This window comes from Eulemur rufifrons, chromosome 9, assembly GCF_041146395.1.
Source record: "Eulemur rufifrons isolate Redbay chromosome 9, OSU_ERuf_1, whole genome shotgun sequence".
Lineage (NCBI taxonomy): Eukaryota > Metazoa > Chordata > Mammalia > Primates > Lemuridae > Eulemur > Eulemur rufifrons.
This window is the reverse complement of record NC_090991.1, coordinates 14,043,408-14,066,620: the sequence shown is the minus strand read 5'-3', so window position 1 is coordinate 14,066,620 and position 23,213 is coordinate 14,043,408. Positions and strand designations below refer to the sequence as shown.

The 23,213-nt window shown below is 52.6% G+C and overlaps 1 protein-coding gene across 1 annotated transcript in view; it reads left to right on the top strand.

The window, feature by feature from the left end:
* The window catches only part of RAP1GAP2 (RAP1 GTPase activating protein 2), a 228,243-nt gene that overhangs the window by 200,458 nt on the left and 4,572 nt on the right, over positions 1 to 23,213 (top strand). The window contains exons 16-23 of the mRNA XM_069483478.1: positions 3,837 to 3,908; positions 4,885 to 4,971; positions 6,382 to 6,516; positions 14,182 to 14,319; positions 15,981 to 16,099; positions 22,047 to 22,160; positions 22,420 to 22,537; positions 22,962 to 23,088. Coding sequence (XP_069339579.1) covers positions 3,837 to 3,908; positions 4,885 to 4,971; positions 6,382 to 6,516; positions 14,182 to 14,319; positions 15,981 to 16,099; positions 22,047 to 22,160; positions 22,420 to 22,537; positions 22,962 to 23,088 — 910 coding nt within the window. The remainder of the gene's footprint in view (positions 1 to 3,836; positions 3,909 to 4,884; positions 4,972 to 6,381; positions 6,517 to 14,181; positions 14,320 to 15,980; positions 16,100 to 22,046; positions 22,161 to 22,419; positions 22,538 to 22,961; positions 23,089 to 23,213) is intronic.

The window sequence follows — 23,213 nt, the reverse complement described above, 5'->3', positions numbered from 1 at the left end:
GTGCCGATTCCTGGAGTTCACTATGCCGCAGCGCTTCAGCCCAGATGTATTAAGTGCAAAATTCACATCAACTTTTAAAACCAAATGTGAATTATCAAAAAAATAAAAATAGAAAACACAGCAACACTCCTATTGAGGTGAGCTGATTCCTTTACATGCCCATGTTCATCCGTGTGCTCCTCTGGCATCGGACAATTCCAGCTGAAAATTTGGAGAAGCACGGTGTGGGTGTTTCCTTGAGATCACCCGCTTTGACCGAAATGGGCATTCACTTCGAATAGCTGCTGGATTAATTTGCTGGTGGAAGCAAGTCGATTCATTCGGCGCCTACCGTGTGCCAGGCGCGATGCTGGGGCGGGGCAGCTGGAGGCCACATGCAGGATCAGCCTTCAAGGCCTTCCTGACCCCAGATACCGGACGGAGGAGCCAGTGAGTGCACTTCAGCCAAATAGCCGACTGGTTCTTTTAATAGCCAGTGGAAGCAGTGGCGCTGCTGAGAAGGATCCCAGAAATAAAGCTGTGAGATGGGAGGGCTCCCAGGCCTGCCAGGCTGTCATCTGCGTGTGGCTTGTCTGCTAGCAGGATGAGGCCTCTTGTGGACGTTTAGCGTTTGCTTTTCATTCCTAATAGGAGGTGGATCTCAGCTAACTTCTCCGTGTTCCCAAGACCTTAGTGGAATGGTGCGCCCATGCAGAGAAAAATCAGAGATCCAAAAAAGCACCTCCCCCAGCCCCTCCAGCTTTGATGCTAGAAGTCTTCCAAGCCATAGTCTGAGGTCCAGGACAAAGCACTGTCCTCCGAGAGGTGGCAAGAAGCAGGGACCCCAGGAAGAGCAGGCTGAGTCCCAGGTGTGGGAACTTGAAGGACTCCACCTGCCAGGCAGACACTGCAGCTGGAAGGCAAGACACGTGACTGGGGCAGGGAGGCAGAGGGCAGGTGGGGAGAGCAGCTTCCAAGGTGTTCCCAAAGCGCTGTCCATCCACAGCCCCAGCGGCACCCAGGTAAGGGGCAGACCGCCAGGAGGACCTGGTCAGATCCCGCAGGGGGTCTGGGTGAGACAGGACCTTAGCTGACCCCTGCGGGCTTAGGGGCTGTGGCAGAGGAGGGTGAGACTTCCTCAGGGGCTGAGCAGTGCCCCAAGCAGCAGGAAAGAAGAAAGGGGCAGGATGGGGTCCTTCCTTTCTATGGAAGGACTTGGCGGCCTGGGCATCGGGTCCCGGCCCTGCGTCTGCTGTGTGGCCTTGGGCCAGTTCCTTCCCCGTCTGCACCTCTGTTTCCTTCTGTGTGAAGGGAGGAAGTTGGAGCAGACCACCTGTGGGCTCCTTCCGCCCTGACGTCCTGTGGGAGGGGAGGGAGGAGTAGTCGAGAAGGAGTGTTGGGGTGTGTGTGGGTTACAGAGCGGTTGGGGGACTCTGCATATTTCAGGTGCCCTTTCTTAGGGGCAGGTTAGCAGGGAAGGTACGAAAACCCCGGCTGGTGATGGTTATCCTTGCTGGGTGCTGCTGCCAGGCACGTGCCAGGCCCTGAGGAGCACGATTTTCTTGAATCCTAACAAGCCCCTGGTAAGGCAGGTCCTCTCGTTAGCCTTGTCTTATAGGGAGGAAACTGGGGCTGAGAGCTTCACTCACTGAAGGCCCGAGGCCACAGGGCCAGGGAGCCGGGTCTGCCTGTGGTCTTCGTCCCCAAGCCATCGGAGCACATGGGAAACTCACTCCGCAGGCCTGGGTGTGCAAGGAACGTCACACTGGATTATTTCTCAGAAACAAGTTTGGTCCTCATCCTGCCAGACTGGAAGGAAGTTCCAGCTCAGCCACCACTGGGACTCCCCGTTCTCCCTTTCTGGGGTCACCTTGCCCCCACTCCTGAAGTGCCACGCAGGTTTCTGTGCTGCGGGATTGGGGGGGGCTGTCTTTGCAGCCCCTCCTCTTTCCCATAACGACTCATCTGTCACTCCTGTGCCCTCCGTGGTCCCCCAAGCCTCCAGGCCACACTGGGGCGAGGGGACTCTGACAGGTTTCGAGCCCTCTGAGGCTTCTGCTGCATCCTATGACTCACACCCCAAGCTCCTTCCGCTTTCCAGCCTAGAAGATGCCCTTCCCCAGAGTCACCTGCCCCTGTCTGCCGCCCTCTGAGCCCTTGCTGGGAGGCCCTCACTGAATTTAGAAAACAGGAAGGTGAGGTTGCGTTCAGGCAACTTCTGCTTTCAGCCCAGCAGCCCAGATGTCCCCAAGGGGAGGGAACAAAGGCCTAGCCGCCTTGTCGGAACAGGGTCAGGAGAGGGAGCTCCGTGAGGACAGAAGATAAATGGACAGCACGAGGAAGGATCCTGCCCCTGCGTTTCCGACACGGCGGCTGTCTGGCCGGGAGACCGGGATGGATTGAAGAGCGTGTCTGAAGCCACTTACCAGTCAGCACAGACACTCTAATGCAGCCTGGGAAGGAAGGGACAGTCGGGCTGGGAAGGAGAGACTGGGCTTGCCCTCTGTCCTTCGTCCCAGGTGCCTGCAGGTGGCAGCCTCTCAGCAGCCTTCCCACCAACCCCCACCCCAAATTCTGGCTCTGTGGGTGGAATTCTTGACTTGGGCCACTGGTGCGTGGTGGGTGGTGGTAGGAACTGTGTTCAGGAGTTGGAGCCGAGCCAGGAATCATGTCAGCCGAACACACACCATTTCCTGACACTGGGTGCTGCAGTTTGGGCCTTTGCAGATGGCCTTGAGCTTGGGACCCTGGGGAGAGAAAGCCCGAGTCGACCTGCTCTCTCCCACTCTGTTTCCCCTCCGGACCCTGGCAGGGCCTTGCCTTGGCTTGGCTCCGAGCTGCCTGCTCACCCAGTCTGGCAAACTCTCTGCATCTGGCCTACTTCACAGGCCGGGGAGGCTGGCGGCACGCCAGGGCCAGGCTCACGTCAGCAGACGCTGGGGGAAAGGAGAGGGCAGTCTCCTGGGAGCCCTGCAGCCTCGTGGGCTGAGAGCAGGTGAAACCAGGGCACCTCCGTGCAGAGAGGGGTGGAAGCGTGGAGCCTGTCCCAAGCCTGGGAGACCCCCGTGCAGAGCACCTGGGTGTCTCCGAGTTCGGGCCTCACCAGGGTTGGCCAGAGGTGTGCACTCCACCCGGAGCCGGGATGGGCCCCCATCCCCAATTCCCAGCCTGGGCCCTGAGCTCCATTAGTTCAAGCCTTACCCAGCCTGGCTGACCCCGTGTGTGGGGCCAGGGCTCCCTAACACACTCAGGAGCCTAGAACTTCCGACTCGTTAGGTTTGCGGTGGAGGCCATGCAGTCAGTATTTATTTTTTAAACACTTGAAGCGATTCTGACGTATGGCCAGGCTTGGGCGTCAGAGTGGTGGAGAAAGAACCCTGAGCTGGGCTGGGAGAGGTTTGGATTCTCTTCCTCTCAGTTGCTAATCACTTGCGCGACTTTGGGAGGACTCTCTGTGTGTCTCTGGGCATCTGTTTCCTCATCAGGGATAGGAATTCTCACTGTGCCTTCTCTGTAGGATTAGTGTCACAGTCAAGCGAGGTAATGAGATGACATCTCCCGGGCACTTGTACTGCATTATAATTGGGGTCCTAGCCCTGTGCAGTCATCTTGCCAAACTTGCTCTGGCCCTCAGGGACACAGAGGAGAGGATGCGGATGGCGCTGCACTGCCCAGCCCCACTTCCAGGAACGGTGGCTCAGGGCCTGTGGGCGATGCTCACAGGGGCATTTCGTTTGTGTCCTGGGAGGGGAGGAGGGAGAAGGTGAGCAGATTTGCTGTGAGATGTGTGGCTCCCCCAGGGGCAGCACTCATCTCTCCCCCCAACCCCCGACCCACATGGTGACTGTTTCATTCAGGTCTCTGTCACTGCGCGGGAAGACGTGCCTGCCTTTGGCCCACCTCTGCCCAGCCCCCCTGTTTTCCAGAAGGTGAGACATTCTCCTTCCTGTTCCTCTCACATCCAAGACCGCAGGTTTCGATACTTGACTGGCAGTGTCTGGGAACATTGGGGAGACCCCTTTGCAGGTTTTAGGGGAGTCTCCTTAGTTGGAATCTCTCCCTGCCCCCATGCCACCAGTCTGGCCCAGCACAGGGCCATTTGTTGAGGTGTTTGATGCTGGGGTTCCCTTTCTGCTAAAAGAAGGGTTTTTATCCAATGTTCTAGTCCAGTGGTCCCCAACCTTTTTGGCCCCAGGGACTGGTTACATGGAAGACAATTGTCCCATGGACAGGGGTAGGGGAGGGAGATGGTTTTGGGATGATTCAAGCACATTACATTTATTGTGCATTCAAACCTCTGTGCTAATGATAATCTGTATTTGCAGCTGCTCCCCAGTGCCAGCCTCACCGCCTCAGCTCCACCTCAGATCGTCAAGCATCAGATTCTCATAAGAAGCGCACAGCCCAGATCTCTCGCATGTGCGGTTTACAGTGGGGCTTGTGCTCCTATGGGAATCTAACGCCACTGCTGATCTGACAGGAGGCAGAGTTTATGCAGTGATGCGAGCGATGGAGAGCGGCTGTAAATACAGACGAAGCTTTGCTCACTCACCCACCGCTCGCACCTCCTGCTGTGTGGCCTGGTTCCTAGTAGGCCACAGATTGATACTGGTCCACGGCCTGGGGCCTGGGGACCGCAGCCGTAGTCCCAGGAGCCTTGGGCAAGAATTGCCTCCAGTCATGGAAGTGCCACCGTGGAGGGTTGATTTCCCAGGACCAGGAAACCTGGTTCCCAAGTGGGCATGTTAGCAGGTGGGCTTGGCCTGGGCTAGAAATGATTAAATCTCAGAAGGGACCTTTCAGGGGCTCCCCAAGACCCCTTGTTCTGTCTACCTGTCAGTATGGCTGAAGCCCTCTGGCCCCAGCTGGAGGTGGGAGAGTTCCGGGCCATCTTGTCTGTTCCAGGGCCCGGAGTTCAGGGAATTTCTGCTGACCAAGCTCACCAATGCAGAGAACGCTTGCTGCAAGTCCGACAAGTTTGCAAAGCTGGAGGTGAGCGTGCGGTTTCTAAAGGTTTTCCTCCTGCCCTCGGGCCGCCGGTCAGCCAGCCTCTCTCGGGGCTGTGTTCTTGAGGGCTGTTCAGGGTGGAAGCGCTATGTTTGCCCCTCCGAGCCCTCGGCCCTATTATGATACAGAGACTCTTTCTTCTTGTGGAAACTCCATCCAGGCTTCAGGTCTAGTCAACCATTCACCAGTCATTTATTGAGCACTTACTGTGAGCCAGGCCCTGTTCTGTTGCCTGGGATGCAGGGATAAGTGAGATGGTTTCTGCCCTTAGAGAGCTCGCAGGCTGGTGGGAGGGGGCCATTACTGAAGGGACAATTGCAGCATGTTGTGCCAGCACTGCTTGGAAGATAGTGACTGCTTCTGCCTGTGGGGGACTGAGGCTGTGTTCAGGGAGGGCTTCTAGGAGGAGGTGGCTCTTGAGCTGCTAAATATTGAGGGGCTGCTGAGCCTTTTGCCAGGAGGAAAGAGTGGGGAGGGTTATTCCAGCATGGGAAGCAGCATGAGGAAAGGCCAGGCAGAGTCAGAGCCTGACTTGGTGAGGGAGCTGCTGAGGGTTTGGTGTGGCCTGAGAGAGGGACTCGTGGGGGCTGGGATGGTGGGAGACTCGGCTGGAGATGTGGGTTGGGTCAGATGAAGAGGGCTTTGAGCTAGAGGGGTTGGATACTAATAAAGTTCTTAGGCAGGAGAGTGACGTGTTTGATTTGCATATTACAGGGATTATTCTGACAGTGGTGGGAGGATGAATGGAAGGGGAGGAGATGCGGGCAGGTGGCCAGTTAGAAGCTGTTGGTAGGAGTCCAGGGCAGATGATGAAGCCTTATACCGTGCAGGAGGGAATAATTTAGGGTTAGGGTCGGGAAGACTTGATGGACTCCTGGATGCAAGGGTTGGGGGAAGTGGGATTGTAGAGTGACTCTTAGGCCTTTGGCTTGGGCTCTTTGGTGACAGGGGGATGACTGGGAAACAGTTCTGTTAGGACTGGCTGATCCAGGGGTGCCTGCAAAGGCTGGGGTGCTGAAAGGGTTGGTCCTGGCCTGTGTGAATGGTGTCCCTAGAGCTGGCCCTGGACGGACATCTGGGTAGAGGGGAGCAGTGGGCAGTTGGGCGTGTGGATGTGGTGTGGGCAGAGATCTGGGCTGGGATTCACCAGGGTAGAGCCGTGGGAGGGATGGGATGGCCCAGGGCTGAGAGCGGGAGGCCAGGCTGGAGCCCTAGTGTTAAGTGCAAGCATGTGTGAGCGTGAGCTCAGCCTGGCTGTGAGTCCCCACTGTCGCCAGGGTGGGCTGGGCAGAACAGTAGCCCTCAGGTGAGGTGTCAGGAGCCCACGAGGAGAGGCACGTCTCTGCCCTCCATGCCAGCTCCTCCACTGTCTTCCCCCATCCTCTTCCTGCCTAGGATCGGACCAGGGCTGCCCTCCTGGACAACCTTCACGACGAGCTGCACGCCCACACGCAGGCCATGCTGGGACTGGGCCCAGAGGAGGACAAGTTCGAGAACGGGGGCCACGGGGGATTCCTGGAGTCTTTCAAGGTAGAGGCACAAGTGTGACTGGGGGTTGCTGTGGTAGGGTGGGGTGGGGCAGAGAAAGGAAGCGGTCTGAGGTCCATGGGATCCCAATCCCAGGGCCCATGTGGCAGCCAGAGGTGACAGGACCAGTAGGGGCATGGCAGGTGTTTGCAAAGGGCAGGAGTGCCAGGAAGTGTGCAGGGTCGGAGCAGCCAGCAGTGTCTCCAGATTCCTTCATGTCCTTCCTCGATCGGCTGATCTCCCCCTGGCCCCGGAGTCTGATAAGCAGGGACAGGCAAGGGGTCAACTCCAGGAGAGGAGCCAGAGTGAACCAAGAACACTGTGGCTTTCATCTGCCTCCTTCCGCGGTCGGGGAGCCCCGGGCAGAATGACAGAGCAAGGACACAAGCCTTAGGGGTCTTTAGTAGCTGGTGTGGGTGCTTGCAATGACTCTTCCCAGGTGGCAGGGCATTAGAGGACCTGGCTGGGCCAGGCAGGTTCTTTTGGCCCTTGGAAAGGGAAGAACTCTCAAACCAGAAGGAGCTGCTAAAGGAAGCAGTGAGCTCCCTGTCCCTGGAAGTATTCAAGTGGAGCTCGAATCCTGAACTGGCGTGGGGTATGGAAGGTTTATCATCTCATGCTTGCTGAGTCCTTTCGGTCCTCACAACACATATATCTGGCGTCTGATTTGAGCCTGGGTGTAATACCATGTAGCTGACTGAACAGGTCTTGTTATTTCCGTTAACACACGGGGGACGGGCTGAGAGAAGCCACAGGACTGTTCAAGACCTGACACCTTAGAGGTAGAGCCTTGTTTCTGATTCTTAGGTCAGCGTTCTGCTGGGTTGCGTGTTAGAGAGTGATTTATGAAGCTTCCATTTGGGAGCAGTGTGTGTAGGGTTAGGGTTAGATCTGCATTCACATCCTAGCTCTGTTTCATCCTGGGCATGGTCTTTAAAGTCTCTAAGCTACAGTTGTTTGTCAACAAGAGAGGATGATAAATAGGACCTCTGTCATACAGAGTTGCTCTGAGAATTCGTTGACATAATGCCTGGAAAAATGCACATTGCCAATAAGTGCTCGGAAGTGTGAGCTGTTATTATTTTGCATAAAGGGAAAGCTTCGCACACGTTGTCCCATCTTAAGCCTCACAACTGCCCTCAGTGTCTATGGGAAAGCTATTATTACGGGTATAATAATTTTGGTATAATAATTGATACCCAGTTTTAATAATTATGAATAGAGTTTCACATGTAAAAAAACTAAGACTCAAAGAGACAAAATAATTTGTCACCCAGCAGATGGAGTCGAATCCAGGTCTACCAGATTCCTGAGCCTGTACCCTTAGCAGCTATGTGCTACCACCTCCCAGTTTCCGATCAATTAAGATTCCACCCACGCTGGCCTCGGCCTGGGCAGACCTGGGGTCAGTCCCTCAACTGCCCGTCTGGACCGCAGAGAGCAGGGCACGGCTCTGCTGGCCTAGTCAGGGCCGGCTGCCGAGATTCCTTCCAGGGGCGGGAGGAGGAGCCGACTGCTTGTCCAGGCTGGTGGGAGATTCCTGGGGCATCTGTTTCAGTCTGACGGACAGTGGCAGCCAGGGTGAAATAGCAACTGAGAGATCAGGACGGAAGAGGGATGAAAGAGAAGAGGAGCAGGAGAGGAAAGGGGGAGCCAGGTCGGACCGCCCAGCCGAGGGAGGGTGATGTGAGACGTGGTAGAATAGGAAACGGGGTTGGGTCTGGGGAAGGCAGGTGAGTGGGGCCGTGTAAAGACCTTGGTGGGCTCTAGACTCTTACATCTGCAGGCTCCGCCCTGCTCATACCAAGCGTAGGAAAACGTTCACTGTCCCACAGTAAATGTAATTTTCATGTAAGAGTTGAACTATAGTCAACTAGTTAACATAATGTTATATTTTGTAGACATTTAATGAAGCATTTGTTGCTTTGAGTTTTGCAGATTTCTTTCAGTATTTTGGAATTAATGATTGTTTTTTTAGGTTTCAAGGATTTTTATATCCTCGTGAAGCTTGTAAGCTCTGGACGCTCTTCCCCTGGTGCCCAGTGGAGAAGGGAGTTGCAGGTCCAAAGGAGAGTGGCCCGAGGCCATTGTGTTCAGTCCCCTGCCTCTGGCAGGAGTGGCAGTTGATCTGTGTTGGACTCCCGGGGGTCTGACATGTTCCTGGGGGATTTCCAAGAGAGGAGATTCTTCAGGACTTTGTCATGGTCCAATAATCCAGGGAACTCTTCTCAAACCTAAATCCCCAAAACTGTAGGTTGAAGACAGATCTGCTTCATCTTCTGCTTTCACCTGTCTCCAAGGCAGCACATGGGGCGGGGGAGGGCACTGTCACAGTCACTCGCACAGAGCTGACAGTTGTGATCAGCTTTTCCTCCCCCCAGCCGGGGAACTCACGCTCCTTCTCCCTGTCCCTTTCATCACTGCCCTCCCATCTCCCGAGCATGGAGGCCCGAGCTGGGGGCAGGCCAGGCTCAACCGCCCAGAGCCCAGTGGCCTGGGCCGGGGGGACTCTGATGCTTAGGCAGGGCCTGTGGCCCAGCCCCGGCCACCATCTCTAGTTTTGCTATTTCGTCATGGGCATCTTGGGGGGTGCCATGGTATCAGAATTATCGGCATTCCCTGTGGGGTTCGCCCAGACCTCCACTGGATCCCTCTGGAAAGGACTGGTACCTGAAATGACTCCAGGAGGGAAAGTGGTGTGTCTTATCTCCTTCCTGTCAACGTTCTCATCTCACAGGCAGATGGGAACCTAAGGGAGAGTCCCCAGAGCCAAAAGCCATCGCAGCCACCCCTTCCCTCGCCTCTTCCCAAAGCATGTCACCCCCGTCTGTATCCGAGAAGCAGACCCCCACTGCCCTAGGCTGCGCTGCCTGGCGCTTCACACGCGGAGCCGTTCTTCACACCTGGCTTCGCTTCTCCTGGCTGTAACGGAAGCTTTTCTTCCACAAGACTCAGAACAGTTGGTTTATGGACATCTAGACCTACTTTCAGACTGAGCTGCTGGGAGATATTCTCAGGAATCTGCTAGTTCTACAAATACTTTTGAAGTTTGCATTTTCACTTAGATGATCTAAAAAAATATTTCCAATTATACAGGCTAGACTTTTGCAGTGATAACTCCCAATTAAAAGACATTTGTATGGAATAAATAGGTCAGATAGGAAGTTGACGCTGCAAATGCGGTCCATGGGACCACTGGTGTTGGGGGTCTGCGAACATAGTCCTCCTGGGAGTCTTGCGAGAGCATTTTTCTTGATGAAGGAGCCAGCTGTACATCACTCACTCGGCAATAGCCTAGAGGTGTTGACCAAATGCCATTCTCAGTCATGGCCAGCTGTTGATGAGGTTTTTAATTGGTCCATAATGCAGTGAGAAGAAAAAGTGACAATACTTGATGTATCCACATGATGTGGACAAAAGCACGTGGGTGCCACATTTGGGAAACACCCAGTTAGCCCAGCCCTCTGATGACCTCATTGTAGAAAAGTGGCCAGAGGACCAAGGGGAAGAAGGCCACCCAGCCAGCTGTGACAGCAAGCAGGGAGTGTTCAGGTTAATTTTTCCCAGCCTTTGAGGGACTGTGGATAGTTAATGCATTGGTCTGACCTGACCCCTAGTGGCAGGAGAGGCTGCAGCGATCACTGCAATGCCTTCGTGGCCCCGGGTACCTGCAGGCAGGGTCAGCCCAGGCAGGGTCAGCGATGGTGGATGGAGCCCAGCAGGGGTCCGGGCAGCATCCCTGCCTTTGGCATCTCTGCCCTTCCTCTTCCCCGAGACAGGAAGCTGTGTGTCAGGATGGCCCCACTGCCTCGCAGGGCTGCCGAGAGAGAGCTGGCCTCGCACTTGGCTGTGCTTAGCTTGGGGTTGGAGCCGTGGTCTGTCGAAGTGGAGATGTCAGCCTCTGTCCTGTATTTGCCCTGCTAGAGGGACCGCCGAGTGCTCCCTGATTCGGAGCCATCTTAGCAGGCAAGAAACTAGTGTCACTGTCTCCAAGCACCCCGCCTCTGCCTCCTGCCTGGCTCCGATAGGCATGTCACCTGTGGTGCTCATCTCCTCGTTTCATGTCCCTTAAGTTGAGTTTGTTAACTTGAAACAACTCACAACATGCACTTGGAAGGAAGTGAGGGGTATAGTTGGCAGGGAAGGGAATTGCTCCCTCCGTGACAGTAACTGGGGCTCAAGCCCCCGGCTGAGATGAGGTGACATTAACAGGTAATGAGAAAGCGACACAGCCTCTCTTTTCTCACTACCCCCAAGGAGAACCCGTTCAAAGGAAAGCCGTGGGTGGCTGATGGAACCAGAGCTGATTAGCTGGGAGGAGCGCAGACTCTGAGGACAGCAAGGGGCGGTCGTGGGAAGCGATGGAGTAGACTGTTCTGAGACTCCCAGGTCTAGAAGTAGTAAGAGTTCAGCTCAGTGTGCAGAAGAACTTTCCGAAGGTCAGGCTGTCCACCGTCAGAACAGGCAGCTTTGAAAGCAGGAGCTGCCCGTCTCTGGGGACTCAGCAGAGGGGAGGTGAGCTGGGTCAGGCAGGTTCAGGGGCTGAGTGGTCCCTGGAGACCTCCTCATGCAGGTGCGAAGCCTTCCTGTGCCTGTCATTTCTCCTGCCCTCCTCTTCCTTTCCACTGCCCTCCTTCCCATCTTGGTCTCGGCTGACTCTCTGCCTGGTTTGGGAAGGCCAGGGCTGCTGTCCAGCTCCACATCACGTTGGAACAGGAGATACTTCACTCCTCGTCCGTGGTCCAAATCAAGCCTTATTTTAGGGCTTAGAAGTAGCTGTCGCCTCTCTCTCTTTCATTCCCTAAGAACGAGGGAGGAGAGCTGTCCCTGAGGAGGCAGGTCTCACGCTGGTGTGGGACACACCTGCCTTGCGTTGTCCTCGCGACAGGGACCATCACCCCACTGTGCAGACAGAGCCTGCGTCTCAGGTTCGTGCACCGAGCGGTGGCAAGAGCCGAGTTTCAACCCCTTCCTGTTCGCTCTGAGCAGCAGCTGCCGCCTGCGCTTTCTGGAGTTCCCGCCAGCCCCTCGTCCCCTCAAGCTTACCTTGCTGACCCGACAGAGCACCAGCACTATTTGAGGAGCTGGTGTCCTCCTGACATCAGCCTCTGAAATGTTCTTTTTTTTTTTTTTGGTAGGGGCCCTGAAAATTCCTGGTTTCTAATCATCCTTAGTTCATCAACCAGTTGAATTATATTTTCAATTGGAACCATTTTTGGGTTTACAGGGACCATGGCATCTGCAGCCCAGGGTCCTGGGTTTGAGTCCTGCCTCCGTCTCTTACCTGCTGTGTGGCCTTGGGCAATCGTTTACCTTTCAAGACCTTTCCCAGCCAAATGCCTGTCCTCTCCGCATCTCAGAGTTGTAAGGATTCAGCGAGACCATGTAGAGGAAGCTCATTAGCCCAGATACCGTCACACAGGGCTTATTACCCACATCAAATCCTTTCTGAGAAAGAGACAGTGAGGGATACAGTCATGTGGCACTTAATGGCGTGGATTTATCTTGAGAAATGCGTTGTTAGGGGGTTTGGTGTGTGTACATCATAGGGTGCACTTGCTCAGACCTAGGTGGCGTAGCCCACTACACGCCCAGGCTATACGGTGTAGCCCATTGCTCCTGCGCTACACACCTGTACAGCATGTCACTGTCCTGAATCCTCTAGGCAATTGTAACACAGTGGTGAGTATTCGTGTATCTAAACATTGAAAAGGTACAGTAAAAATATGGTATTATAATCTTAAAGGACCACTGTCCTATATACAGTCTAGTGTTGATCAAAGTGTCATTCGTAACTATATATGAGAGTGTAGATGATTAGTTTGAAATGTCATTGTTGATGATGCCGGTGGCAAGACATGAGGGCACTGAAGGAACGTAAAGATGCTGAGGTGTACGGAGCACTGAAATTCAGGGAACCTCGCCGCTCATCCAAGGGTAACTCAATGCGCTGCCACACCTGTCCTGCCCTCTGCTGTCCAAAGGGTATGTGACTGTGTGATGCTCAGGTGGTGGGGTAAATAGAACGTGCTGACTGTTCTAACCATGTCGCAGGACACCATTGCTAGGTGACTCTGCTCTGTGGTCTAGAGCGGAAGTGAGAGATGATGTCCCGCAAGGGGCATCTTGCCTCAGACAAGAGAGCCAAGATGGATCGGGGTATGGGGCTTCGCACCTGTTCTCAATATCTCGTCTCGGGGCTGTCGTGTCTACAAACGGCTTCCTGAACATATGTCCCTCATCAGGATAGAAAGGCAGGATGGGGTACTTCGCCATTCCCAAGCTTAGAGAATTCCTGGCCTCAAGAGACCCCAGGGAGACCCGTTCGGGTTGGGAGCAGTATTCACAGTGTTTTCCTGGGACCACTTTGCCATAGACGGAGCTCTTCCTTGGATGCCTCAAGGGAGGGAGGGGGCTTGTTCTTCCACTCGAGACGTCATAGATTGGCCCGTGGGATGCGTAAGCTGGCACACGTTTGTATGCGCACGAGTATGGATCCATGGAGGAAGGGAGTAGGGCCTGCCTACACGTTAGTCCTTCTGCGGCAGTTTTCTGAAGCTGGAGTTCCGATAACTCCCTACCGCTGCTGGCTCACACCACGATAAGGAAAATCCATTATTGGCTCATGTGGCAAGAAGATCCAGGTGACTCGTGGCTCCGTTGGACATTGGTCTCCAGATTCTTTCCCTCTTTCCCTTTTGCCATGCCCGGATTGTCAGCTGTGCCCCTGGGGCTTGGCTCCGCATGGCCCCAAGGTGGCTGCCGTGGTTTCAGGTGCAGACATGTCACATCTCTTTGGGAGCCATTGAGGAAACCTTTCCCCAGATCCCCTAGCAGACACCCCTTCATGTTCCGCTGGCAAGGGGAGGGGTTAAGTGACCGTCTTAGATCACGACTTACTCCTGCGTCTCATGGAGGTGGAGGAGACATTGGACCAGACTGTGGCCGTGCCCGTGAGGGGTTGGGGCCGTGCCTCTCCTCTTTCAGTAGCTGTCAGACCACAGGCGTGTGATGCAAGCGTGCCTTGAGCCCGTCACCAGCGTGAGCGATGGTGCTCTGCGTGGTTGATGCACAGTTGCGTAAGAGCTCCTCACACAGTTTCACCGAAGGCGAATACATTCCAAGGCGCACAAAGCGCTCTTTCAGATGACAGCAGAAGGGGTAGTCCAGGGTGTAAATATAAAAGGAAGTGTAGTTTTCTGGAAAAAAGAGTCAATCTGTGGTTAGGCAAGTTTAATCCCCACGATGATCCTGCGTAAAACATATGATTCCCATTCTACAGACGAGGAAGCTGTAGCTTAGAGAGGTTGGTAACTAGACCAGGTCACACAATGTGCTGAGCTCCAAGCCTCACTTCCCTTACCTGTAAGATGAGGATAACAACCTTTGTCCACCCTGCAGGGGAGCTGGGGCACTGACCCCTCAGGCTCCCCTGGCTGGCGCCCTGCCTCACCTTGTGCCCAGAGCATGGGACAGAATATGGGAGAATTCCCTGTGAACTGTAGCGGTGGTGGCGTGGGCCTCGGTGACCTTGTGTGTGTGCACGCATGTGTGTGCACATGCTGAGGACTGCGTCTGCAGACCCTACAGGGAGGGCAGGGTCACCTGGAGGGGCCGGGTGCTGACTCTCAGGCCCTTGTCTTCTCCCCACCCCCAACCCCCCAACAGAGGGCCATCCGTGTGCGCAGCCACTCCATGGAGACCATGGTGGGCAGCCAGAAGAAGCCACATGGTGGGGCCATCCCCGGCAGCCTCAGCGGGGGCATCTCTCACAACAGCGTGGAAGTCACCAAAACCACCTTCTCGGTGAGTGCCTGCAGGCCCTGGGGCAGCACGTGGGGCCCAGGAAGGTCCCCCAGATCTATAGGGGGCTAGGCAACTACCACAGGGCAAGTTGGGTGGTGGAGGGAAATTGAGGCTGCCTGGGTGACCCCAACCCCTGCCCTCTGAAAGTGGTCCTTTGGAGCCTCCATCCCAGATGGTACCCAGAGTTGGCCTGTATGCTGTATGAGAAGCCCTCTTGTTTTGTTTGCTGAGTTTCTTCAACAACTGGGCCTCCTCCTTGGGTGGGCCAACCCTACAGAATTGTCTTGGGGCATATTTCTCTGTCCAGGGGCCATGATTGTGAGAGGGGTGTCCTTGCTTTTTTGTTCATGATAGCAGTGGCCACCCCCAACTCACTGTGCCCCAGGCACTAAGCTAAGTAAACCACAGACATGACATCACTTGATCCCCACAACAGCTGTCCAAAGCGGGTACTGATGTGTTCTCCAGCCCCCCCCTTTGAGGAAAGGGAGGCCCAGAGTGGTTAAGTAACTTGCTAAAGGTCACCCAGCTGAGTGAAGAGCGGGGATTTGAACGCAGGTCTGCCAGATCCAAAGTCTGAGCTCTTCATCCAGTTGCCAAGGAAGGAGGGCCCCGCGGGCCTGTGCTTCAGGCCTGGCTGACTTGCACCAGGGGCTGGGGAGGTGAGGGAACCACATAGCCTGTCCTTTCATAAAGCAAAGTGGCTTTGGATTTGTACAGACTAGGATTTTCTTTTCTTCTTCTTTTTTTTTTTAAATAGTAGCTCAGACCCACCATGAGACTAATGATTAGTATTATAAATGGCCTTGCATAATTAACTTAGTAAATATTTTCATAGCTATTATCTTGTTCCTCCCAGGAGGTCCCTGAAGTGAGCAGAACAGGGCCATTATCTCCACCCTAGGGGATGGGGACACAGAGGCAGAGTCTCGCCATCTGCCCCTGGTTGCATAGTTCATGCATGGCAGAAGTTGGGGCCTGGATTAGAAGCCTGGTGGGCTCTAAAGATTAGCTCCAGGCCCCCTCTGCCCTTCCCCCCATGAGGCCAGGTAACCGTCCGAAGCTGAAGCCTTCTCAGCTGGCTTCCCCCACCTTTTGGTGCACGCGGACCTGGCACTGCGGCTCTCATTCTATGTTATTATTGAGACACCTGCCTGGGTCCATTTATTCGTGAGCAGCAGATGGAGAGTCAGGAGCCCTGGGTTCTTGTCCTCATCCTGCCAGTGACTTGTTAGATGACCCTGAGCAGTCTCTTCGCCTCTCTGGTCCTCACTGTCCTCATCCGTAAGATGGGAGGTTGAACTAGGTCACACCAGGGGCTGTCTAGTTTTGTGGTTCTCAGTCTATGACCCCTGAATCGTCCTGACCTCAATTTGTGGGGCTCCCCTGACAGTGGCCTTGACCTCCAAGAATTCTGGTCTTGGGTCAGGTCGTTACCTGAGGCCGCAAGGCTTAGCTTAAGGACACAGGAACAAAGGCTGTGAATGGCTCAAGCCTCGGGATCTCAGCTCCTGTGACATAGATGCCAGCCTTCCCAGCTGTCTCGCTATTCTCTGGGGTCTCCTCCAGAGCAGAAGCCATCCGCAGACCCGTGAGAGGGATGAAGGGAAGGAGACCTGGGTTTAGGGTGGGCACACTCATTCTGGCGGTTTCATCGGCAGCCTCCGGTGGCAGCGGCAACGGCGAAGAACCAGTCGCGGAGCCCCATCAAGCGGCGGTCCGGGCTGTTCCCCCGCCTGCACACGGGCTCTGAAGGCCAGGGGGACAGCCGGACGCGATGGTAACTCCTGGGGTCCCCCGCTGCACTCCGACTGTGGGGTCCATCAGATGCCCAAACTTGGGGACAGCCGTGCTCAGCTTTGGAGATGGCTTCCCTTGATTCGCGGCCTCCACGCCTGCCTGTCCCCTGTCACTCACTCAGCTCTCTGTCCGCGGAGGCCCATCTGGCCGTTCTCTGTGTGGGACTTCCCAAAGCTGTTCTGGCAGCGTTTTGACCCCGGCTGGAAACACTGCTCGGGGTCTGGTCTTTCTTTTCCTCCTTTTTCAGCATGCACCCAAATGGCCTCTCTCACAGAGCCTTCCCCGATCCTGCCAGACAGAATCAATTGAACCTTCCTTTGCACTTTTAGAATATTCTGTGCCCTTTTTTTTTTGTAGCCATTCTCATATATTACATCATACTTAATTGGTTCTTGCTAATTGTCTTTTTGATTCTTTTTTTAAATTGATACATAGCAGTTGTATGCATTTTGGGATACATGTGATATCTCGCTACGCGCCTACAATGTATAATGATCAAATCAGGGTAATTGGGATATGTATACCTCAAACATTTTTCTTTTTGTTGGGGACATTCTAATTCTTCTCCTTTAGCTATTTTGAATTATACAATACGTCATTTTTAATTATATTGACAGTTACCCTACCGTACTATCAAACGCTAGATCTTATTCTATCTAGCTGTATTTTGTCCCCATTAACCAGCATGTCTTCACTCCTCCCCCTCCTCTGCCTCGGTAACCACCAGTCAACTCTCTGTCTCCAGGAGCTCCACCCTTTTAGCCTCCGCATGTGCGAGAGAACATGCAATATTTGTCTTTCTGCACCTGGCTTATTTCACTTAGCATAATGACCTCCAGTTTTATCTATGTTGGGGCAAATGACAGGATTTCATTCCTTTTGTGGCTGAATAATGTTCCATTGTGTATATGTAACACATTTATTTTCTTTATTCATTCATCTGTTCGTGGACACTTAGGTTGATTCCATATCTTAGCTATTGTGACTAGTGCTGCAGTGAGCATGGGAGTGCAGGTATGTCTTTGACATACTGATTTCAATTCCTTGGGAGGTATGCCCGGCAGTGGGACTGCTGGATCATATGGGAAGTTCTATTTTTAGTTTTTTGAGGAACCACCATACAGTTTTTCATAGTGGCTGTACTAATTTACATTCCCACCAACAGCGTACGAATATTCCCCTTTCTCCGCATCCTCGCCAGCATCCGTTATTTTTTGTCTTTTTGATACAAGCCATTTTATCTGGAGTGAGTTGATATCTCTCTCTCTTTTTTTTTTAAGAGATGAGGTCTCATTCTTGTTGCCCAGGCTGGAGTGCAGTGGCACAATCATAGCTCACTGCAGCCTCAAATTCCTGGGCTCAAGCAATCCTCTCACCTTAGCCTCCTGAATAGCTGGAACTACAGGTGTAGGCCACCACATCTGGCTGATTTTTCTTATTTTTGTAGAGACAGGGTCTTGCTATATTGCCCAGGGTGGTCTCAAACTCCTGGCCTCGAGCAATCCTCTTCCCTCGGCCTCCGAAAGTGCTGGGATTACAGGTGTGAGCCACTGTGCCTGGCTGAGATGATATCTCATTGTGGTTTTGATTTGCATTTCCCTGATGAATTAGTGATGTTGAGCATTTTTTCATATACCCATTGGCCATTTGTACATCTTCTGAGAAATGTGTATTTCGATCTTTTGCCCATTTTAAAATCGGATTGTTATTTTTGCTATTGAGTGGAGTTCCTTATATATTCAGGTTATTAATCCCTTTTTGGATGGATAGTTTACAGATATTTCTCCCATTCTGCAGGTTAGCTCTTTACTTCGTTGATTGTTTCCTTTCCTGTACAGAAGTTTCACCTCAATGTAATCTTATTTGTCTAGTTTTGCTTTTGTTGCCTGTGTTTTTAGGTCTTAACAAAAAGTCTTTGTCCGGGCCAATGTCCTGAAGCATTTCCCCAGTCTTCTTCTAGTAGTTTCATGGTTTCAGGTCTTAGATTTAAGTATCTAACACATTTTGATTTGATTTTTTTATTTGCTGAGAGATAGGAGTCTAGTTTCATTTTTCTGCTTGTGGGTATCCAGTTTTCCCAGCACTGCTCCATTGAAGAGACTGTCCTTTCCCCCAGAGTATGTTCTTGGCACCTTTATCAAGTGGCTATGAGTGCATAGGTTTATTTCTCGGTTCTCTATTCTGTTCCATTGGTCTCTGTGTCTGTTTTTATACCAATACTATGCTGTTTCGGTTACTATGGCCTTGTAATATATTTGAAATCAGGCAACGTTGATTTTTGAGCTTTATTCTTTTGTTCGGGATTGCTTTGGCAATTTGGAGTCTTTTGTGGTTCCATGTGAATTTTAGGATTGCTTTTCTATTTCTGTCAAGAATGTCACTGATATTTTGATGGGGATTGGATTGAATCTGTAGGTCACTTTGGGTATTATGGACATTTTAACAACATTAATTCTTCCAACCCATGGGCATGGGATAGCTTTCTATTTTTTGGTGTCATCTTCAATTTTTTTTTAAATCAGTGTTTTATAGTTTTGCTTGTAGAGATCTTTCATTTCTTTGGTTAAGTTTATCCCTAGGTATTTTGAATTTTTTTGTAGCTATTGTAAATGGGATTGCTTTCTTGATATCTTTTTCGGTTTGTTCACTATTGGTATAGATAGATGCTACTGATTTTTATATGTTGATTTTGTGTCCTGCAACTTTACTGAATTTGTTGATCACTTCTAACAGTTTGTTGGTGGAGTATTCATGTTTTTCTAAGCATGGTATCATCTGTGGACAAGGATGATTTGACTTCTTTCTTTCCAGTTTGAATGCCCTTCTTGTCTAATTGTTCTGGCTAGGACTTCACCGCTATGTTGCGTAAAAGTGGGTGAAAGTGGGCATCCTTGTATTCTTCCAGATCTTAGACAAAAGGCTTTCAGTTTTTCCCTGTTCAGTGTGATGTTAGTTGTGGGTTTGTAATATATGGCTTGGTGTGTTGAGGTGTGTTCCTTCTATTAATATACCCAGTCTTTTGAGAGTTTTTATCATAAAGGATGTTGAATTTTGTCACTTTTTCAGCATATACTGAAATAATCATATGGTTTTTGTCCTTAATTCTGTTAATGTGTTGTATAATATTTATGGATTTGAACCATCCTTGCTTCCCTGGGATAAATCCTACTTGATCATGGTGAATGATCTTTTTTTTTTATCACAAGTTTTATTTTTAATATCTTTTCAACATTAATACAATTGAACCAAATGTTGAAAGGGGAAAAGAGTAATCCATAATTCCACTAATGTTTACCTTTTTTTTTTTTTTTTGAGACAGAGTCTTGCTCTGTTGCCTGAGTTAGAGTGCAGTGGTGTCATCATAGTTCACAGCAACCTCAAACTCCTGGGCTCAAGTGAGCGATCCTCCTACCTCAGCCTCCCAAGTAGCTGGGACTACAGGTTCACACCACCATGCCTGGCTAATTTTTCTATTTTTAGTAGAGATGGGGTTTTGCTTGCTCAGGCTGGTCTCCAACTCCTTCCCTTGGCCTCCCAGAATGCTGGGATTACAGACGTGAGCCACCACGCCTGGCCTCTTTTTGGGGTATTTTGTTCCAATCTTTTAAGAGAATTTTGCATTTTAAAAATAGTATCTATATACTTTTTCCAAAATATTAAGGAGCTACAAATGTTTTTGTTACATGGATAGCTTTTATAACGCTTTAGTCAGGGATATAAGTGTGCCCATCATCTGAATTGGTTCATTGTACCTGTTATGTAGGTTTTTGAATGATCTTTTTAATGTATTGTTGAATTCTGTTTGCTAATATTTTGTTGAGGATTTTTGCATCTATGTTCATCAGGGATATTGGCCTGTAATTTTTTTTTTGTGTGTGTGTGTGTGTGTGTGTCCTTTTCTGGTTTTGGTGTCTTTCTGATTCTTTAATTGGTGAACCCGTTTGTTCTTTATTGAGCAAGCAGCATTTATTGGGTGCCTGCCACGTGCTGGTACAGTGCTGAGTGCTCAGACAAGTGCTGCAAAAGTACCAACCTGTCCTCTAGCAGCTCACAGTCTTGTAGGAAAAAGGAGGCGTTTGGTTAACTTTGAGGTTTCCAAGTTGTCTGTCTGTAGCCCTGGGTGGTGGTGCCATCCTCTGAACTAGGGCTTGAAGGACAAGGGACAGGTTTGTGGAGGAGGATGAAAAGCTGCTTGGAACCCGTGCATGGGGGTCTTTGGGGGTATCCAGTAGATGTCTAGGGAAGTGGTCAGAGCTGCAGGTCTTGAGTTTAGGAGAGAGGCCTTGACTAGAGAATGTCAGGTAGGAGTCACTGAGGTAGATAGAGGTGCTGGTTAAAGGTGGGTTAACGACATGACCACCCAGAGAAGGTGTGTAGAGCACCACATTTAAGGGGTGAAGGGAGAGCTGGTGAAGGTGGCTGGGAAGGAAAGGCGAGAGAGGGGGAGGAGAGCCTGGAGAGAGGGTGGGATCTCCGAAGGCCAGGAAGGAGAAATTCCAGGCGGGAGGGACATGAGCGTCAGACACGCAGAGAAGTTGTGCACAGTTGACAGGAGGCTATTAGGAACCTCATCCAAAGTGCATTGAGACATGTCCCCCTCCAGAATGGCTATAATCAAAAAGACAAATAATAACAAATGTCAGAGAGGATATGGAGAGATTGGAACCCTTGTTTATTGCTGGTAGGATTGGTAAGTAGCGTGACTGCTTTGGAAAATGGTCCGGCAGTTCCTCAGAGGGTCAAACACAGAGTTACCGTATGGCAGTGACTCCACTCCTAGGTATGTAGCAAGGAATCGAAAACAATTGTCCACGACAACGAGTCCACTAGTGCAGCCAGCACACAGATGTTCATGGCGGCGTCATTCATAACAGCCCGAACTGGAAAGAATCCGAAAGTCCATCGTTTAATGAATGGATAAATAGCATGGTTTATCCACAAAACGGAATTTTTTTAGTAATAAAGAGGAATGAAGCACTGATACATGCTACCACATAGATGGAACTTGAAAACATTATGCGAAGTGAAAGAAGCCAGGCAGAAAAACTATAACATATTGTATGATTCCATTTATATGAAATGTCTAGAATAGGCAAATCCATCGCGGTTGCTATGGGATGGGCGTGGGGAGGGAGGAATGGGAGTGATTGCAAATGGGCCCAGGGCTGCTTTTAGGGGAGCCAAAAATGCTCTAAAATTAGATTGCAGAACTCTATGAATATACTAAAGACCAGTGAACCGTACACTTTAAATAGGTGAGTTATATGGTATGTGGATTAGATCTCTATAATCCTGTTATTCAAAAGGTGCACGGAGGACAGGGCCATCGCGTCCCCAACAGCCTGCACGGGGTAAACCACGGGCACCAGTACGTGGTCTCTGTTAAACTACAGAAGGAAACTCTTGGCCCTCAGGGCTGAGAGTAGCCCTCTGCTCCCCAGCACCCAGGGCGGTCTCGGCCACAGGTCCAGGGAGCTCATGTTGTGGTCCCTGTGAAAGGCGTCTCTGGGGCTGTGTACGGGGTGACCCTCCTGGCACCTCGCAGCAGTCTGTGCATATCGGGTTGTTTCCTGCTGTGGGGGTGGATGTCACAGACACACTCCACTCCCCGTGTGGCCCTCAGCTCTGCCAGGTGGGATGGCCAGCTTGGGCGAGGAGGCCATCAAGCCAGGAGTCCTGCTTGGTAGCTCTGGGCATCACCCGTGAACCTAGAGTAGCCCCTGTTCTAGGGAGTGGAAAGCCCTGCTGTCTGCCGCAGTCCCGGGGCACTCAGGTGGGAGGCAGTCCTGGTGGATGTGCCTTGGTAGGGGCGCTCTGAGCCCACGGTGCTGACAGCTGGCTGGCAGAAGCCCCCCAGGCCTGGGGTTGGGGTGGGGGTTTGGGGACTGGCTCCACGGCCTCACTCCCCTCCATTCCCATTCCCTCAGCGACAGCACATCCAGCACCCCCAAGACCCCAGACGGTGGACACTCTTCTCAGGAGATAAAGTCTGAGACTTCATCCAACCCCAGCTCTCCTGAAATCTGCCCCAACAAAGAGAAGTAAGTCAGGGTGAGGGGAAGGCTGGCTTGAGCCCTTTGGAGCCCTAGAACACACTCTCTGCCTCAGGCAAGCTGAGAGTGACCATCTCTTGCCTTTGGAACTCTCTGGAACACAGAGGCCAGCAGGCAGGAGCACAGGGAGCCGCCAGTGGGCAAGCTCAGATCTCCATTGGGCCTGCCCTGCTCTTGGTCCCGGGGAGAGCCTGGGGTGAGGGCTCTCGGCACGTGACAGGGCTTGCCTCGCCTCCTGTCCCTGCAGGCCCTTCATAAAGTTGAAGGAGAATGGCCGAGCCAACATCTCCCGCTCCTCCTCCAGCACCAGCAGCTTCAGCAGCACCGCAGGGGAGGGCGAGGCCACGGAGGAGGGTGACAGTGGGGTAGGTGTGCCCGTGCAGCCTGGGGCCAGCCCCCCCCTTCCCCCATTAGAACAGCCACCATGGGCGGGGCCCCCTTCAGTCTGGGGATAAAAGGGAAGAGTTGGGACGAGAGGTGCCCTGTTGGCCATCACCACCCCCGGAAGCAGTGGCTGATGGGGATGGCTCTCAGAGTGCTGTAGCAGCAGTGGCAGAGGGACAGGGCCAGACTGAGTGGTGTCCCTGCTGTGGGGCTGCACGGTGAGGAGGGGCCAGTGCTCCATGGGGCTGGTCAGAGGCACTTCCCAGAGCAGGGGAGGTTGGAGCTGGGGTTGAAGGCAGCAGGAAGGAAAGAGCAGGTCCTTGCAGGGGATGGGGGACAGTGGCTGTCCTGGGCTTGCGGGGCCGCCCTGTGGGGTTGCCTCGCTCACCCGGCCTCTCTCCCCAGAGCAGCCAGCCGTCTACAACCTCGCCCTTCAAGCAGGAGGTGTTTGTCTACAGCCCGTCCCCAAGCAGCGAGAGCCCCAGCCTGGGGGCAGTGGCCACCCCTGTCATCATGAGCCGGAGTCCCACAGGTCAGTGGCATCTGGCCGGGTGCACGATGTAGCCGGGAGGGCAGGGCTGTGCCCAGGCGTGCCGGACCGGCAGGTTTCCACTGCTCCTCCCCGTGGTGGGCCCTCAGCTGTGCCTGCTCGTGTCG